This window comes from Mobula birostris, chromosome 19 (genome assembly GCF_030028105.1).
Source record: "Mobula birostris isolate sMobBir1 chromosome 19, sMobBir1.hap1, whole genome shotgun sequence".
Lineage (NCBI taxonomy): Eukaryota > Metazoa > Chordata > Chondrichthyes > Myliobatiformes > Myliobatidae > Mobula > Mobula birostris.
This window is the reverse complement of record NC_092388.1, coordinates 38,127,950-38,148,644: the sequence shown is the minus strand read 5'-3', so window position 1 is coordinate 38,148,644 and position 20,695 is coordinate 38,127,950. Positions and strand designations below refer to the sequence as shown.

The following is a 20,695-nucleotide window of genomic DNA, read 5'->3' as shown; positions in this document are numbered from 1 at the left end:
TCCACCCAAATAACATGGAGGAATATTTTCTTTTTTAAAACCTTTGTAATAAAAGGTATATTTTTACAAACAAAACACTTCAAAATTTGCTCATGAATCTTTGCAGTTCAGTGACAAAATGCTAAATCTTCCCCTATATATCAATGCACAATCCAAGATTTGTCAGTGGATTCCAACTTTATGCCCTGCATTGCATTTAATTATACCACTAGCAGAGGAGGGCAAAGGCAGCTGATCACAATTAGGAAGAAAAGTGCAATTCATGTTTCTGTACCTTACTAGCTAGGTTTAGGTGCATAATAGTACAAATATTGGTGGGCACCAAACCAAATCTCAAGGAGCTTGGAGCAAACACTATGGGAAAATTAATGGGTTGCAAGGGTGTGGGGTGGGTGGGTATTGTATTATTTTCCTAATGTATCCCCAGCTGCACCACTGAATATTTACATAGACCAAAAGCAAGGCAACCTGTAAAGCCAGACTGGGATCCTGCTTAAATGCAATGTCACTGTTCCAGTGGAAAGTATTTTGGCGTGGTGTATGGGTATGGTAAAATTCCAATAGTCTCCTAAATGACTATTCAGCAACTGTGACGATTCAGCATTTGGTTTGCCGGGTAATGTTTGCTTTGTATTTCCACTCACTGAGCCCTGCTTTCTGTATTCCCCCAGGGGATCACGGTCCCTGTTCTCTCTTTAACGTACACAGTTCACTGAATAACTTATTCTAATGTAGCGTAACATCCTAAGAGAAAAAGTCACTTGACATGTCAAGGTGTTTTTAGGAATATCATCAAATATTCTTGAAAATGACTAATAAAGCATCTCCAAAGTCTCGTGTGTGTTAGGTTATTAGAGTTTATTGTATAATGTTGAAAGTGTGCCATGTTAGAAGTCCTGCATCTCTGATGAGGTGTCAAAATGAGGACTCCCCTATGTCTGGTCAACGCAAACTCTCATGGCACTATAGGATAATATGTATTCTCCAAATAGCACCACTTGAAAAGTAGGATTGCTCTCTTTCTCCATTGTTGTAGGTCAGTTATGTTTTCCCATAGAGCTAGTGACCATAATTCAGAAGAAATTATTTGACTATGAAGTGCATTAGAGTGTCCTGAGGGCACACAACGTCCTGCACTAACCTAGTGCCCTCCCTCAGTTTCCTGAGGCTTTTCCTGCCTTCGGCCTAGATTGTTGCCTTACCGGCAGATGCGGTGGTATGATATCTAGGTCACCTTCATATCCTAAAATAATGTGTTAATGTGATTTCCAAACAATATTTGTGGTCAGCAGTTACCACAAATCCTAACTGGTAGCTAAGTGTTAAGAAGGATTTTTATCATCACATTTTTGACATAACCAGTAATGGACGGTTATGTTTATTTTTGAGTTGTATCTCATAAAAATAGTAATGGATCAACAGTGAAGACATGACCAGGAGGTTATAAACTGAATAGATATTTACAAACTAAAAGGTTAGATTTTCATAATCAGCTTGAGTGGTGGAGAACATTGAATTTGACTCATATCTATGTTTGTGATTATAAAAATTATTTCTGGCAGGATAGCAAATTGAGATGCACTGTATATCCACTTTAAAACCACCCTAGTTTGGCACATTACCAGGAGACTGAAACTGCCCAATAAAGGTCAAATTTCCACTAATTCTAGATCCATGCTCAATTTGTTGCAATGATATGAACAAAATCTTACATGCCTGTTTGGTATTTAAGCATGCATGTATAAGAGGGAGGGAGGGAGGGAGGGAGGGAGAAAGAGAGAGAGAACACAAACTATAACAATGTACATACTTAAACAACAGTGCATGCGTAGATGACAGCTTTTAGTGTTAAAGGCGTCATTGCTCTAGAACAAATAGATCCATATATTACACTTCCTCCCCCTTTAGATTAATGCAACATAAAACTGGATACGTACAAAACAGTCAATCTCCCTTTCATAAACCCATATTCCATATAAACATGCTTTCACAGTAACAGTCCATAATTAACTTTACTGTTCAAAAGATTCAGTCTTGGTTTCTGATGTCACATTGTTGTCAGTGACATGATCATCACTGAGAGTTAAGTCCATTGACTATAATCTGTCTGTTTTGGACACAATCAACTAGAGAGCGAGAGAGCGAGAGAAAGAGAGAGAGAGATACGTTTGTATATTACGCAGACTTAATGTGAGTTAGGAAGCAATTAGAATGAGCGAAGCCCAGAATAGATTGATTTAAAATGATTAACAATATTATCTTGTGGACACAGTGACACTGGCTTTGAATTTCAAAAATCATCTATTATGGGGATTACCATCAAAGGCCAAATAATTGTTTTATGTGTTATGGCTAGAAATTTGTATTTGACAGATTTTGCCAAGTATTTTTAAATCTCTCAATGTCTTCAAAAATACTTTTAAAATATATTTTGTTGCTAAAGATCATGTGCGTGGGTAGAAGAAGCTTGAGATCTCACGTAGAAAAATGAGAGCTTTCACATTTTGGGCACTTTGCCCAGTGACTTATCAGTGTGCCCATTTTATAATTTTGTTTTTTTTTCATAAAATGTTGAGAATAATCATTTTGTAAATTGGTGCAGGCTTGAGTCATTTATTGTTGGAGTGCTGTAGAGCATGGTAAGATCACTTAAAGAGATTGATTTCCTTTTAGCAGGCCTCTCGCAGAGCTGTGTGACTGAGACAGGAAGGAGGGGCAGCTGCCATGCCGTTTTAAACCAGATGCTGGAATCTTCGGAGGCTCCTTCCTCACCAGATTGTCCTCAGGCCACAGCGCAGGCTCAACGCAGTGGCCAAGCCTGCAACAGCTTCCCTGCTACAGCTGCCGAGGTAAACCTGGATCTGCTGCAGTCAGGAATCGCTCAGTTACCAGGTTGGTATGGTCAATCTCCAAAAAATGAGTTACAATGAAGAAAGTAGTTTCAACCAAGTTACTTGTTAACTTTTTTACGTGTCAGCAGGAATTTTTTAAATCGATAAAATTCAAAGCATGGGATAAATAAAGATGGCTCATTACTCAGAAATGTATTGAAAATAACCACATTTTTTTCCATCCTAGCTGATTGCTTAGGCACCTAGAAGCTCAACAAATAGCAATTAATCTTCCTACTTCCATATTACTGCCTTTTAGATTCAAGACTGAATTTAACAACTTTAAATAACCAACGTTCCCACCTATTTCATTTGCAGATTTCTACCATTTGCTTTTTTTTCTTCGAATAAATTAAGGAACAACACCTTGAGCCACCTCAACACAGCAACTGAACTGTAAAATGTAAAAGGGGGAAGCAGAATATTCCAACTTACTACAGACTTTTTCTTTTTCTTTTTCTGCATCTCATCTCTGATCTTAAGAGTTGCATCCACCCTAATTTTTGGCAGTTGAAATGTAGTTATCACAAAAATGTTAACCAATTTGGAGTGATAGATGCTACCCAACTTGTTTCAGATTTCCAAAATCTACAATATTTTGTGTTGTAACATGTAACATGAAGTCAGAAATAAACAAAACTATGGAAGGATGTATCAGTTCAAATATCTTAAATAAATTGCTACGGTGGACATTAAGTAATGTAATCAAAAACAAGTTGAGTTTCTTCAGCATTGTGATTCTATCCAAGCAGGATAAATATATTCTGAAAGCCAACAAGCTCCAGCTAACCTTTGTGGATTTAACAATAAACAAATCAAATGAAATAGAATAAAGAAAAAATGGTCTTACAAATCCAATGGGGGACAAAAGGAAGGAAGCCTTTTGAGGCCTATGGAAAAACTGGAAACTTCTTTTAAAAGTGTTTCAATGGACAAACACAGAAATGATTTAAGGAAAAGAATAGCAGTTGCAAATCTTAGTGAAGAATTATTATTTTTTTTCCACAGAGTGCCACCTGACAGATAAGCAAAAGGAAGTAAGCCATTTGCCCACACAAACATGTGGATATATGGGTTTCTGATTTTACACTTTCTGTAGATTTAAGGAACTAAGTAAAATCAGGCCTTAGGGTATATTTTTTCAATCCTAAATATATCTGCAGCAAGCAGGCCAGTGTTGCCAAAGTATAGGAAATCACTAGCATTAACTTTTTCCCACTGGATCAAAAGATAGCAGACTAACTTCCTCAGCAAATCCCTCATCCACAGTGTGAAGTTGCTGACAAACATTGGCTGCATGTCCCCAGAAATGTTATTTCTGAATTCTCAATCCTATTTGTGGCCTCCTCCGGAGCTATGTCATCCACTACCTCCTGCCCATAGTAGCCACATCAGAAGTTACTCACAATTTCCTCTGTCTTTCTTGTCCTCAGGTTCCGTAATTTAACCAAGCATTTGCGATCTTCTTTTCCCCAAAAGACTTATCATTTATTCCATCTCCCAAAAAGCCATGGAGCACAGTGAAAACTTTTTCATATTAATGTTCCACTTGTCCACGTGGAGGGCATCTTCAATAGAAATGAAATGCATTTTTTTTTTTTGCCAGGGAATAAGAAGGTAATGAAGCATGAACTCATGACCTCATTTTGTCTGATTTATCCTGTAGGGAACAGAGACAAAGCTGGTCGAGCTGTAATCCAGATTTGGACACACAACATGATCTGGTTGAATCAAAGTTACCCCAGCACAGAGCTGACCAATTTACTGGGGTATTACTACACCATTCCTAGGTATGGAAAGTGTGTGTGTGCATGCGGGTGCATATTTTATCTTTACTCAGAATGCTTTTATTATGAGTATCACTGATGAGACTTCTATTTATTGCCTTACCTCAATTCTTATTGAACTGAATTGCTCGTGGGCCATTTCAGAGAGTAGCTGAAAACAACCACATGGAGTCAAATACAGCTCACATCAGGAAGGGTCAGCTGACTTCCTTCCCTGAAGCAAAGATTACAGTGAGCCAATGCAATATTTCCTTGATTTTGTTTCCACTGGCGTCTATTCCTGTACTGAGGATGTAGGAAAATTCTTTGATTTCTTCTCTTCTTTGCATCAAAATTAACACTGCCTGGACCAACAAGAGCTGGGGTGGACTTCCATGCATCGGCATTAAATTGTTATATTTGCAGAAACATAAAAAGTGATAGGGATTTACTTCTCCTGTGTCACTAAAAACCAGGCACAGTAACAATGATGGTATTGTTTAGATAATAAGAAGTTCAAATGTCTTGCCTTACTCAAGCAATGACGTTAATTGGCCTTGTCCAAAGTGGCCACATTGGGAACATCTGTTATTTTGATATATTTTGCTGCTTGGAAAACAAAGGTAGCAAATGAAACAGAAGAAAAAAAACCCACTCATGTTGAAATTGAGGGAGAAAACTGGAAATGGCATATTGAACAGCAAATAGGTAGCTGGGCAAACCTCGATAAGTGGGAACTCTCCACGTAAATGAATTTGAATCGTGCTGAATCAAGCCCGTCTTCTGCCCTCATGCAATTACCTCGTTCAGAGGCAGAGAGGCAATTGAACTGACTGTATGCACGGGTTTTAACACTCAGGTGATACACTGCTGAGGCATCAGCACTGGACAGCCCTAATGGGCTCTGACAAGAGGCAAGCTGGGTAGAAATTCATCTCCTGTCAATGCACCATTGCTTCGCAATAGGCTTTAAATATCTGACATTCATAGATAGTACTAGCATGATTTTACAGTATTTAAAACATAAGTAAATCCTGTGAAAAGTCTAAATAAAATTTTGTCCTGATTGCAATCCTGGGAATTCATATGATAACAAAGAATACCAATCCTGTTTCATGCCAAATTTTAGCTTTCTCACTAAATAAAGTCATCAAATTGAAAGCTTATCATCTCTGTTTCTGAACATTGACTAGAAGAAGAAGTATAACATGGAGAGAGGAATAAGATTACCTTGAAGTTTCCTCCATGTCACTTGGACTTGGGCATAGATCAGTGACAGTTCGTTGTTATGAAGTCAAAATTTAAAAAAAAGTTTAACTCAATAGCACCAGCAATTCATTATTACCTTGAGTTACACGGGATCAGAACATCTCACTACAACATTTTCAAACGAATTAAATAATGAAGAGTGCCTTGTTGACGTGAACTTTGTAAATCTGAAAAGAAGAATATAATTCAGCTTTACTTTGACAAGAATGTATTTCCAAATTTTGAGATATCTTTGCTGGAGTACTAATCTCTTCAAATTGGAGATAAAAGAAGCGAAGACACACAAAGCAAAGTATGCCTGAGAACAGCAAGTTCAAAGAATAAACAAATTACTTCCATTAACTACATCAAAATAGATTGTGTTGATTCAGTTCCCTCAGCAGTCTCGAAACAAGTATTTCTGTTTGTCTACAGCCCTTGCAAATGTTTTCTGGCATGGACTAAAACTTTCCGATAAAACTTGGCACATTCAGCTCAGGATGTGTGTAGATACTTTATTACAGACTGTGAGGAAAAGGTATATGATTTCTTTCATATTTCTTTTTCCTTCCTCACCAGCATGTATGTGTAATGAGGCAGACACCTCCCAACAGGCATGAGGGACAGCTACATCTTCAAAGATACCATCATTGTCTTGAGCCATGAAATTGAAATTCTGTATGCATTCCTAAATAAGCCTAAAAGATCACATGATATATTGTTGAAGATTTATTGCTCAGCTAACATCATTATTTAAAACTGACCAATGGAACAGACCAATTATTGCTGTTTGTGCACCTTTGCTGTTTTCTAATTGGTTATACATTACAAAAGCAAATAAAGCTCAGAAAATGATTCATTGCTTGTGTTGTGGTTTGGGACTTGCATGGTTTTGTGTGAAAAAGGATTAGGGAAGTGTTTTGACATGGGTTCTCTGCAAGTTGGACTTTGGGAGAGAAGTGGATGGAAATGTTAGTTTGATAAAGAAAATACACTCATGAGGGAGTTGTTTGAAGCATTTTATTGACTATATTCTCTTAATCTATTAATTTACTTTTCAATTATTCCTCAACTCCTGAATCCTAACAGAATGCTGGACAGCATCAGATGCTTCAAATACCCTTTGAAAGGAATAATTCTTACGAAAAATCATTATGCACATTATTTGTTTGATTCCAGTGGAATAGAACATGCCTGGGTGAGAGCTAAAACTGGCCAGGTGACTTGACTATGGCACGTTGTATTATTCTCCTTTCTCTTCCAACCTGCTATTTGAGACAAGAGAGAAGGGTGGCTATCTGAACACAACTTCAGATGACCAATTCAGAGTCCAATGATATACATAGGAGCTGACTGCAGCACTGTTAATCAGTAAAGGGACCAAGAAGTGTCCAAAGCTGAGGAAATCCAGAACTTCCATTTTGATGCTATTTGAAGAAATGATTTGTTCATTCTTTGAACTTGCTGTCCTTTGTCTGTAGCTCATTGAGCCAAGAGGCGCAGGGACATCTCCTCTGCATTCACATTGAACAGTTCAAGATATTTTATTGTAAAGTTACAGCTCTTTCTCTTTGTGAGATTATCCTAATCTCACTTACTTGAGCATCACTTGAACAACTACATGATGCTCACTTGATACATGAATAGTATTGTCATTAAGTCTCCTCCCTTATGCATCATTCCTCTTTTCCTTGTTTTGACGCCTTAAGGCTCCATAAAATAAAGCCTCATTGGAAACCAATAAATACATAATATATGATTCTATAATGTAATGAGAACTGAATTTAATCATATGGCTTTTGATAGATTGATGGCAAGGTTGCTGGACTGAGTATAAGATGGTAACATGGTGATATCAATCAGTCAAACAGCCTTTGCAGCATCAGTAAATTATGATCCTAAATCTGAGAACAGAAAAGATACCTGGCACATCAAGACGTAGTATAACTTGACTGAATACCTATGGAAAGTGCAGGTATAACTTTAGTTTAGTTTCCAATCATGTCATCATGTTTCTGGCCTTTACACAAACAAGGGAATAAACAATAAAGATTTTCCTTTATGAATATTTTACATCTGTCTCTATTTTTATGAGTCATTTTTCCCTAAACTGTGACGTGGCAGATCTATGAAATGCCAGCATTTTGTTGGGAACTTTGCATTTTGTCATCAGTGTCTTCAGCTCTCAAGAGTTGCTCTGGCATGAAGTCCATTATGGCAGAATATGTTGGAGGGCAAAACCCTTCCTGCTTAAGTAGTGGAAATTTATCTGATCCCTGCATTGCACTCTGCAGGTTTTGTGCATAGACCATGCTGACTTCGGACTATTTTTTAATCTATGTGTTTTCAAGTATACGTGATACCTGTACACCTTGCTTAAAGTAAGCACGGAGTTAGACTCAAATTTCAGACTCCTGTGTCTTCCTTTGAATTTGTAACTTCAAAACATTAAACAAAACATTAAGTTTGTAATATTCTTTCAAGAATCACTAGATTCTGGTGTGGTTCCAGAGGACTGGAAATTGCAAATGTCGCTCCACTCTTTAAGAAGGGAGGAAGGAAGAAGAATGGAAATTATAGACCAGTTAGCCTGCATTCAGTGGTTGCGAAGATGTTGGAGTCAATTATTAAGGATGAGGTTTTGGGGTACTTGAAAGCACGTAGTTTAAAAAATAAACCAAATTCAGCATGGTTTCCAATGATTGAGTGAACAGCCAATGAAATAGCGCCTGCTGTTCTACTTAGAAAGAGGATTCTCCTCAATGATCCTGACTGCAGTTTACATACCGCAAAAAGCAGATATTAAAAAAGCACTCGGTGTATTGAATGCCACAACTCAATCTCATATTAGGACCACTTCTTTTCCCGTTATTTGTCAATGATTTGGATGATGGAATTAATGGCTTTGTGGTCATTAGGAAGATAGGTGGAGGGGCAGGTAGTACTGAGGGAACAAGGATGGACTTGGATAGATTGGGCAAAGAGGTAGCATTTGGGAATATAGAGTAGGAAAATGTATGGTCATGCACTTCGGTAGAAGGAATAAAGGCATAGACTATTTTCTAAATGGAGAGAAACTTAAAAAATCAGAAGTGCAAAGGAACTTGGAGAGTCCTTGTTCCGGATTCCCTAAAGGTTAGTTTGCTGGTTGAGTCAGTGCTAAGGAAGGCAAATGTGATGTTTGCATTCAATCGAGAGGACTAGAATATAAGAGCAAGGGTGTAATGCTGAGGCTTTATAAGACATTGGTCAGACAGTACTTGGAGTATTGTTGACCCCTTACCGAAGAATGGATGTGCTGGAATTGGAGAAGGTCTGGAGGAGGTTCATGAGAATGATTCTGGGAATAAAAGGATGGATATATGAGGAGTGTTTGATGGCTCTGTGCCTGTACTCAGTGGAGTTTAGAAGAATGAACTCATCGCACAGCATCAGAAAAGAGGGACATCCACTTAAAACAGAGATGAGGAGGAATTTCTTTCGCAAGAGGGTAGTGAATCTGTGGAATTCTTTGCCACAGACTGCCGTGGAGGCCAAGTCATTGGATATATTTAAAGCAGAGGTCGATAGGTTCTTGATTAATCAGGGGGTCAAAGTTTACGAGGAAAAGGTAGGAAAATGGAGTTGAGAGGTATAATGAATCAGCCATGATGGAACGACAGAGCAGACTCAATGGGCCAAATGGCTTAATTCTGCTCCTATGTCCATGGTTTCCTTTGTGTGCTCTGGTTTCCTCCCATATTCTAAAGGTGCACGGGTTAGGTTTAGTAGGTTGTGAGCACGTTATGTCGGCACGAGTAATATGGCGACTCTTGTGGCCTGCGCCCTGCACTACCTCAAGCTGTGTTGCTCATTGACACACATGATGTTTCCCTATATGTTTCAATATTTCAATATATGGGTGACAAATAAAACTAATCTTTTAAAATTGGAACTATTGGGAAAGATAACAGAGTGGCATTACTTCCACAGTTCCTTCAAAGAACTGACATACATGTTGGGTCAAATGTCTATGTTTTATTTTTTCAAATTCCACGTGTATTTGTGCTGGAAATTTACTATTGTAAACAATTTTAAAATTACTCACATTTTTCTAAATCTAGTGTATATGCTACTTTATTTGATGAGAGGCATTGATCGTGTGGATAGTCAGAGGCTTTTTCCCAGGGCTGAAATGGCTATCACGAGAGGGCACAGTTTTAAGGTGCTTGGAAGCAGGTACAGAGGAGATGTCAGGGGTTAGTTTTTTATTGCAGAGAGTGGTGAGTGCGTGGAATGGGCTGCCGGCGACGGTGGTGGAGGCGGATATGATAGGGTCTTTTAAGAGATTCGTGGGTAGGTACATGGAGCTTAGAAAAATGGAGGGTTATGGGTAACCCTAGGTAATTTCTAAGGTAAGGACATGTTCGGCACAGCTTTGTGGGCCGAAGGGCCTGTATTGTGCTGTAGGTTTTCTATGTTTCTATGTTTCTATTTCCTTCGAATGAGGAACAGAGATGACATTTTGGGTTGACCCCCTTGTCAGTTCTTTGACCTGAAACATTAACTGTTTCTCTTTCCCACACATGTTGTTTGACTCATTGAGTAATTCCAGCGTTTTTGTTTTTGTTTCAAATTTCCAGCAGATTTTGATTTTCATATAGTGTTACAGTATTGTAGTGGGTCAGCTCTGTGGAAAATCTTCACATGAACTTGGGTTTCTTTTTACCCTAGTCCCAATGAAGCTTCCAACTTCTACGCAATTTTGTCAGGAACTTCAACTGTTTTGGTCATCAGGGTGAAAGCTAATTAGTTTGTAAATGCACCAGCTAACAGTTGTGGGATTGGTAGTGTGAGTTGAGTATCAGTTTTGTACCTCACCTAGAGGAAGCCAATGAGCAAAAAGTGAAGCTGATATAAAACAGTCTCCTGAATTGCCTGTGAATGTAGTTAAATTATCCAAATATCAAGCAATCTACATTGGTGTCTTAGCTTGGACCATAACTTTCTCCCTGGAAATTCAAACATAATTACTGTCTGAATACATGCAGACACAAGAGACCACAGATGTTGGATCTGGAGTAACATACAAGATGTTGGAGGTACTCGCAAAACAAGCAACATCTGTGGAGGGAAATGAGACAGTCAATATCATCTGGTCCAGATAAAGGGTCTCAAACAAAACAGTAACTGTCTTTTACCCTCCACACTGAATTCCTCCAGCATCTTGTTTGCTGTTCTGAATACATGCAATGCACAGTCACTGAAGTTTCTGTTGGAATGATCTAAAGTTTAATTAGTTACACAGCGGTGCAACTTTGTGGCTATCAAGTTATCATCCTAAAACGTGTATGTAGGTGGTGATGGTAGGGAAGGGCGGGGGATAATAAACTAAAGTACAGATGGAATTCTGAAACACATTAAAGTTTAACTGCTTAATTGTGTAGTTTGCTTGTTGCAGGAAGGAAGTACGGGAACTTGGACTGACTGTGTTAGTGGACGCTCGCAGGTGTTCACCCCCACCCACCCTCTTCAAAGCCTTAACTGCTCTGCAGGTGAGATGCTAGTCAACAATTGGCAGGACAATGTTAAGAATATCACTTTTCATTTAGATATCCAGTAACTGTAGTGCAGAATGTTTCACAACCATAATACTGTATTTTTTTCTTCCCTCCTGTAATCTAGTGCAGCACTTTCTATTTATACAGTGGATTCAATGCGCTGAATGGCCTAATTCTGCTCCTACGTCTTATGGTCTTACCCTGCCTCCAGACACATCAACTGTAATTACCAAGCGACCATCATCCTTTCTCAGTCTGGACCACCACCACTGATATCATGTGCTGTCTCTTGGTCTTCAATCTATATCTATCTGTACTCCTTCCTAACATCTTAATATGTGGGTAATTACGGATCATTGACCTGAACGGTGTGTCTCTCCTTCTCAGATGCCACTTGGCCTGCTGGGTGTTTAAAGCAATTATTGATTTTGTTGGAGAAGTTGAGTGTTCAGTCAGAGTAAAAAAGTCAGTGCAGAGGGTGATGGAAGATCAATTAATATTTTAAAATTAATGATGTAAAATTCTGATTCGATGTCTAAAGCATTGTTAGACGGAGATATGATGTGGATGAGAGCTTGTGGACACAATTAATGAACTGGTGCTTGTTGATCACAGTATGTGTCTGTAACTCAAGGGATTTGAAATTCAATCATTGGTACTGGAGTTTGAATACAGACAATGTGATGCATTAGGGAAGGAGATAGTTGTATGGAAATATACCTTGATAAAGAGGAGTGGATGAGATTCATATCCCACAACTGATGTGGTATTTTACCTCTTATTAGTAGCCAGGAAAATAGGAATAAGATGGTAAGAGGAATTGATGATGTCTGGAAATACTGTGGAGAAGGAGCTATAGCCTTCACCAGTGCCAGTGAGTTCCAAACTGATGAAATGCAGGGCAGAATCACTTAAGCCATCTTTCTTATACTATTATCTTCCCAGCGACTTTGCTCCGCACATTAAACTCTTGCTCTGCAAAATAAATTTCCATACATTATTTCCAGTTGAACTCTCCTTAACTTCCTGTTGTGATCTGGAGTCTTGCCCAGGACAAGATGAAGCAGGTTGTTATGATATCCTCTGCAATCCTTCACTAAAGCTTACATGTGTTTTCATAGCTTATGTACATAGATCCTTAGTCCACGGAGACAAAGCAGGTTAATAGAATACGGTTAAGTTACCTGCTGTAATAATCCAGAGAAAGAAAATATGCTTCCTGCAAATTATTTAAGAGCATTGATTTTACAAAGAAGGCTTTTCCATTGACTCTCCTATGCCAAGAAAAATGATTAAATCCAGTCGCACTTACTTTTAGTTCCTGTTATTTGAATGCAATAACCAATGCGAAGATGAGTAGGAAAGAATTGTGGTTCGGATGACATTGCCTAAGATTGTTACAAAAATTAATATCTGGAACTAACTCTATTAGTAGATGCTTACCGTATGTATGCTTCATATCATGTTCTTAACTGTTTCAATTTCTGTATTATATTATTATCCTTTTTGTGTTTTCTTCTGTGCATTTATTGTTTTTATTTTTTTCAATTTCATTTATTTCTAACATTTCATGCATTCTACTCCAGCTTTTCCATTTGCTTATCCTTTTTCTCTTCATGGTAATTGTTTTAAGTTGGTTTGATCCAGTGACTGGCGTTTTACATTATGGATTCTGTCTTATAAGCTGAACGTTTCTAGAATTTTCTATTTTGATGCCAGATTTCTGGCTCTTCTAGTTGATTTCTCTGTTACTATTTTTGATGCTTTGGGGACTGGGGCCCCCTCTGGTGGCAGAGTTGTGTAGTACTTAGAAGGCCCAGGCTTCTTTCTTGGACCGCACTGCTGGTATGGGAGATCTCTGATAACAGCAAGAGCAGAGCTGATGGTGATGTTTGTGGATCAACAATAGAGATGCTGATCTTTACAAGATGCCCAACCTCACTGGAATGTGAAGCAGTAATGTCCGCATTGTGCACGTATGGGAAAACTGTGGGATGGGATTATAGATCAAGCCAGTTCTTCCTTCTATTGATCTCTGCACTCAAAGGCCATCCCTTGCTCCGTGAATACGATTGGATTGGATTCTGCAATCACAGCTGAATGATGCATGTCTGTGTTATTGGAGGGAGAATAACTGATATCCCTCACCAACATGAATGCAATCATTCTCCAGCAGAGCACACCAGTTTGTTTAAAGGCCTACACTGATCCGGATATATTGTTAAGTTTATAAATAATTGTGTAATAAAATGTACAGTCTACAAGATTATAAAGGAGTGCATTAATTAAATTTGTGTTGAGATGGGTTTCCAACTTCAGTAAACATTACACCAACATATGTTTATTGTTCATTGAAATGTTTTGTTTCCATAATAGGAAACCAAGAGGTTATTATTTTTGGCAGTCTTTTCTGTTTTTAGCTACCAACTGTTGGAACATTTTGCTATTCTACATTGTGCTGTGATGGTTATGATAAGGTTTTCTCTTTAAAACGTTAAAGCAATTTATTCAGATTTTGAATTGCACTCAGATGTCAATTTGCACTGTACAAAAGGGAATGCATTGTACTGATTATGGCTCTTATTTACTTCCTAAATCCATTTTTGAATAATTGCAGGAGGTTCACAATAATGCTAGATTGAATGAAGATAGAGGGATCGCGGTAAAATAATTTAGAAAAATCCTGATTTCACTTCATTTCCCCTCTCGCAGTCCTTCAAATGGAAGCAGTACTTCCAGCGATTCACCCCACTCTCTTTTTCCATTTCCTACTCTTGTTTACCTCACACCCCTTCTCCTCACCTGCCCATCCTCCTTCCCTTTCTTCCATGGTCCACTGCTCCGCTAAGAAAATTCTTTCTTCTTTCACCTCTTCCATCTGCTGTCAACTATTTAAACAGAATCTTAATCACCCACACACCTTCCCCCTCAACTGGTCTCGTCTATCATTTGCCAGCTTCAACCCTCCCCACCCTATTATTCTGGCTCCTTCCCCTTTTCTTTCCAGTCTTTATGAAGGGCCTCGACCAAAAACATTGACAGTTTGTTCCCCTCTATAGATTCCGCTTGACTTGCAGAGATCCTCCAGCCATTTGTGTCTCTTGCTTAAGATTTTGTGCATCTGCATAGTCTCTGGTGTTTATCAAATGGGAGCAGTGTTTCTGCACGGCACTGTTACCTGGGTTATCTGGGATTCCTGCTTTCCCTTCTCCGGAATGGGTCAGAAACCAGACAGGATGTTTCATGCTGAAGGTGGTGGAATAATAGAGCACTTGCCCACTTGACTTGTAAACATCTGGGTCCAGTCTCAGGGGAAGCTTCTGGGTTCCCCATTGATGTCACAAATACCCCTTTACTTTGCATTGACCACCAGGAAAGCATTAAGTCTGTATGTGAAAGTGGGTGAGGGAGCACGTTCTTTGGGAATTCTGGATTCTCAGGTCCTTCCACATCTCTAATTATTTTGCCCCTGCAAAAACCTTCAACTATCTGGGCATTGCAGATATTCCCTTCATTCTCCTTTTTCCAATACGGTGGAATTATTGTATGTTCTAATAAAAATAAGCATGTAACTTATCACAACTGAAAGTCATTCAAGATTTACAACCAATGGCACGTCTCATGTGACGACTGCTATAGTTGATTAGCCAGGGAGCCAAAAGGAGGATTTGGATGTGCCTGGTACTATGGCATCATATAAATTAGAAATGAGGGATTGGTGCATCAGCTTCATGTTTAAGCAAAAGTTGGCACTGAAGCACTCTGCATTAGATTGTTAATTTTAATCTGCATGTAAAGCAGCAGAATAATTAACCGTAATGTTTAAGTTGAACAAATGACACAATGTGATATCAAGTTTGATTACATACACCTTTGAATGTAGATGTTTCTCACTTTTAGTAATATATCAATCTTTGTTAACAGGTTGCTATTCCAAATGCCATAAATTCAGTCTTGGTTTTGGTTGATAGAGAGTCAACATTCAGACCTGAAAGAGATCCCCTTGTTCAGGTAAATCAGAACTTCACTAAAGTGTGGGCTAATTGGGATCATGTAGAGGATGGGTTGAGGGAACGAATGCCAGAGGGGAGCATGTTTATGTGCATGGGTTTGTGTGTTGACAGCAATTAATGCATGGATCCAATAGTTCATATGTTAACTTCTATGCAGCAGAATCTACTTTCTAAAAAGTTTCAGTGGGGTATTCCTAACAAAACACTTGGAACATAACATTTTCATACCTAATATTGATTCTTCAGAACCAGAGATACTTGAAAATATCCCATTCAGGCACTGACTCATGTTATATAATATTATCTGAGCACAAAACTACAAGGGCGTCTAAATTACTTAGATTGTAATAGTTACCAATGACTGCTGAAATGAGTACTAGCTAATCCACACTGTTGTCTCCATCAGCCTGGCCCTAAATCAAATTAGCAGCCAAAGTGTTGTTGCATGAAGATCAGAATTATAGGTCTCTTGGATCCAGCAATGAAATTTCTCCTCAGTCAGCTGGACAAATCCCAATTAACAGAAGCCACAGAATATTCATAGTATCTGAGTAGCCATAAAGTCCACTATGTGAAGTCAGTATGTGAAGATACTCTTTAATCAAATTTCCATGAAACCACAGCCCTGTGTATACTAGAAACTGAGGTCAGGATCTAAAGAGCAGATCACAGGTGGAAAGAGCACAATCTTCTGAGAGCCATGACTGTTGTAGTTTCTTCAGCAATGTTGAAGCTGTCAATAGCCTATCCAAGGGAGTGTGCTACTGAGAGCCAAGAAAACTAAAGTATTATCAAGAACAGATGAAGCTTGGCACTTGCTGGGAAGAGCACTTTGAAGAACTAGTGAGACCCAGTCCTTAACGCAAAGGTCATTGACACATATCCCACAGTGTTTAGTTTTATCAGCACCCCAGATCAACAAGAGGTTTTAAAGATGTATATAAACTGAAATGCAACTTATTTTGAAAGTAAGTTGTGAAACATAGCCAAAAGGAAATTCTGACAAGAAGTTCTCCCACGATCCACGGGGCCTGAGGGACACTGAGATCTTCACCATCTTGAAGAAAGGAGCAGTAAGTAGAAGGTGATCTCACTGCTGTCTAGCGCAGGGAAATATATCACCAGGCTGCTTTACTACCCCTTCTCCCTGTTGCTGAAGAGCTGCTCTCCAAATGGCACTGTGACTGTCTAAACAGAGGCACAAATGGCATGAGCTTCAACGTGTTACAACTCCCAAGAAAAATGCAGGGGCACTATCAATCATCATACATGGCCTTTCCTGATTTTACAAAAAAACTTTGAGTCTGAATTGAGACGAATTTTGGAGAACCCTTCTTATTTTTTTTCTGTACCCAGAAAATAATTTCCATTTTATAGCTACTTCACTTCAACCATTCCATTCATGAGCTACCGAGAAACACTCTAATCACTACAGTTTATTAACACTCTGACCACTTTGACCACATTGCAGAAAATAGATAATTTTGATGGTATGGTGTTCTTTATTGTAAAAATTGTGCATGATATGTTTTAAATTTATGTTTTTTTTCTTGTGAATGCTGCTTATATGTGCCTGTGTACCTGCGATGCTGCTAGAAGTAAGATTTTCATTGCATCTGTGCATACATGTACTTGTGCATATGACAATATACTCAACCTTGACTTTGACATCTTCTGCTTGCTGGCAGACAAACGATTCTGACCAGTAGGTCCACCGCAGAGCTGATCTCACTCCGTACTGGAATTGAACAAGACTGTCAGCACTTCAATATCCACCTCTATCTTTTATGGTACATCCTGCACCTCACCTCCAACAGGATTCCTACTTGTGGAGTTAACCTGTAGGATGAATAATGATCTGTCCAACATCTGTACCCCTCACCCTTCTGCATATTGAATGTAGTGAGCTAAGGCAACTCCAACCTGCAGCACAGAGGATGGTTGTTCATGCACATGTTTCGAGGGGGAGATAAAATCCATTGTCAATTCATTTACTTAGTTTGTAGGACAGTGTGTTTTAATTCTTATACCTTTAAATTTAACGATTGCTACCCTTTCTGTCCAGCATTACCTCCAACAACAAAGTTCTGTGCAGAAGCCCTGAGGAATATGGACTATTTTCCATATGTATAAAGCTTCCACTCAACTAAATCAAATATTGGCCATGAAACTCACTATGTCCTTCAGTTTACCAGCATAGCCTTAGACTTTTTGCTGTCTGAGGGAAAGAATATTCATTGATCCAGGGTCTTCACAACTTCTGAAATGATCCAGAATGCCACTTAGGTTAAGGGCAATTAGCAATGGAGAGTTGGTGCTGATCTTGCAGGCAACACCCATGTGGTCTGGCACAGGCTAGATGGGCTGAAGGGCTGTATTTTTCTATGACTCTGTCCTATGAAAGAAGTGAAATAACTTACAGAGGTTTGTGAACTCTATGTGCAAGCTGGCTCCAGTTTACTTTGATCCATCCTTGCTGGAATGTTTGCTGTTAAATGATGCCTTGGGAATTTTGCGAGATTAAGATACTCCTATTCTGCATATACATGTTGCTGAGAGGCTAATTCTTTATCCTCTGGGCTAGTTTTTGAATGATGCCTTCTTGTCCTGCTCCCATTCTTTCAGTGAAAGTAGGATTTTTGGTTAATCTTTACCATAGCAATTTTGAGCAGATGCAGTGTATTTGATAAAATTCACTAGCGATAATGGTCAGAAAAGAAGGTCCATTTTACGGAAAATATAACCATGCGCCAAAAATATATTGAGATTTAAATGTTAAAGTAACATAAAAGCACTGTTCATCCATTGATGCTGCCTGACTTTCTATGCTCCTCCAGCACATTTTGTGTATTGCTCTAGACGTCCAGAATCTGTAGTACCTCTTGTGTTTAAAAAGTACAGTTTATCAGAATCAGAATCTGCTTTATTATCACCGGCATGTGACGTGAAATTTGTTAATTTGCAGCAGCGGTTCAATGCAATACATAATCTAGCAGAGAAAAATAATAATAATGATAAATAAAATAAAAATAATAATAATAAAAATAAACAAGTAAACCAATTGAATCTATATTGAATAGATTAAAAATGTGCAAAAACAGAAATACTGCATATTAAAAAAAAAAGTGAGGCAGCGTTCAAAGATTCAATGTCCATTTAGGAATCGAATGGCAGAGGGGAAGAAGCTGTTCCTGAATCACTGAGTGTGTGCCTTCAGGCTTCTGTACCTCCTGCCTGATGGTAACAGTGAGAAAAGGGCATGCCCTGGGTGCTGGAGGTCCTTAATAATGGACACTGCCTTTCTGAGACGCTGCTCCCTGAAGATGTCCTGGGTACTTTGTAGGCTAGTACTCAAGATGGAGCTGACTAGATTTACAACCTTCTGCAGCTTTTTTGGTCCTGTGCAGAAGCTCCTCCATACCAGACAGTGATGCAGCCTGTCAGAATGCTCTCCACAGTATAACGATAGAAGTTTTTGAGTGTATTTGTTGACATGCCAAATCTCTTCAAACTCATTATAAAGTATAGCCACTGTCTTGCCTTCTTTATAACTACATTGATATGTTGGGACCAGATTAGATCCTCAGAGATCTTGACACCCAGGAACTTGAAACTGCTCGCTCTCTTCACTTCTGATCCCTCTATGAGGATTGGTATGTGTTCCTTCATCTTATCCTTCCTGAAGTCCACAATCAGCTCTTTCGTCTTACTGACGTTGAGTGCCAGGTTGTTGCTGCGGCACCACTCCACTAGTTGGCATATCTCACTCCTGTACACCCTCTCGTCACCACCTGAGATTCTACCAACAATGGCTGTATCAGCAGCAAATTTATAGGTCATATTTGAGCTATGCCTAGCCACTCAGTCATGTGTATATAGAGAGTAGAGCAGTGGGCTAAGCACACACCCCTGAGGTGCACCAGTGTTGATCGTCAGCGAGGAGGATATGTTATCACCAATCCACACAGATTGTGATCTTTCAGTTAGGAAGTTGAGGATCCAGTTGCAGAGGGAGGTACAGAGGCCCATGTTCTGCAACTTCTCAATCAGGATTGTGGGAATGATGGTATTAAATGCTGAGCTATAGTCGATGAACAGCATCCTGACATAGGTGTTTGTGTTGTCCAGGTGATCTAAAGCTGTGTGGAGAGCCATTGAAATTGCATCTGTCATTGATCTGTTATGACGATAGGCAAATTGCAAAGGTCCTTGCTGAGGCAGGAATTCAGTCTAGTCATGACCAACCTCTCAAAGCATTTCATCACTGTCGATGTGAGTGGTACCGGGCGATAGTCGTTAAGGCAGCTCACATTATTCTTCGTAGGCACCGGTATAATTGTTGCCTTTTTGGAGCAAGTGGGAATTTCTGCCCTTAGCAGTGAGAGGTTGAAAATGTCCTTGAATACTCCCGTTCGTTGGTTGGCACAGGTTTTCAGAGCCTTACTAGGTACTCCATCGGGATCTTCTGCCTTGCGAGGGTTCACGCTCTTTAAAGACAGCCTAACATCGGCCTCTGAGACAGAGGTCACAGGGTCATCAGGTGCAGCAGGGATCTTCCAGCTGTAGTTGTCGTTTCCCTTTCAAAGCGTGCATAGAAGGTGTTGAGTTCATCTGGTAGTGAAGCATCACTACCATTCATGCTATTGGGTTTCGCTTTGTAGGAAGTAATGTCTTGCAGACCCTGCCAAAGTCGCCATGCATCCAATGTTGCCTCCAACCTTGTTCGAAATTGTCTCTTCGCCCTTGAAATAGCCCTCTGCAAATCATACCTGGTTTTCTGGTACAGGCCTGGGCCACCAGACTTGAATGCCACAGATCTAGCCTTCAGCAGACAACGTACCTCCTGGTTCATCCATGGCTTTTGGTTTGGGAATGTACAGTAAGTCTTTGTAGACACACACTCATCCACACAGGTTTTAATGAAGTTGGTAACAACTGCAGCATACTCATCCAGGTTCAAAGATGAATCGCTGAATACAGTCCAGTCCACCGATTCGGAGCAGTCCTGTAGGCGCTCCTGTGCTTCCCTTGTCCATACCTCCTTGGTCCTCACTGCTGGTGCTGCAGTCTTCAGTCTCTGCTTACACTCAGGGAGTAGAAGTACAGCTAGGTGATCAGACTTCCTGAAGTGAGGGCGTGGAATAGCATGGTAGGCATTCTTAATGGTGGTGTAACAATGGTCCAGTGTGTTGTTTCCTCTGGTATTGCAAGTGATCTGCTGATGGTAGTCGCTCAGT

At 39.4% G+C, this 20,695-nt stretch overlaps 1 protein-coding gene across 6 annotated transcripts in view; it reads left to right on the top strand.

The window, feature by feature from the left end:
* The window catches only part of plekhg4b (pleckstrin homology domain containing, family G (with RhoGef domain) member 4B), a 292,650-nt gene that overhangs the window by 238,972 nt on the left and 32,983 nt on the right, over positions 1 to 20,695 (top strand). For 5 of the 6 annotated variants that reach the window (XM_072283436.1, XM_072283437.1, XM_072283435.1 and 2 more), the window contains 4 exons: positions 2,674 to 2,892; positions 4,558 to 4,681; positions 11,346 to 11,439; positions 15,370 to 15,456. In XM_072283436.1, the coding sequence (XP_072139537.1) occupies positions 2,674 to 2,892; positions 4,558 to 4,681; positions 11,346 to 11,439; positions 15,370 to 15,456 (524 nt within the window). The remainder of the gene's footprint in view (positions 1 to 2,673; positions 2,893 to 4,557; positions 4,682 to 11,345; positions 11,440 to 15,369; positions 15,457 to 20,695) is intronic. The other variant, XM_072283433.1, reaches the window with a different exon arrangement.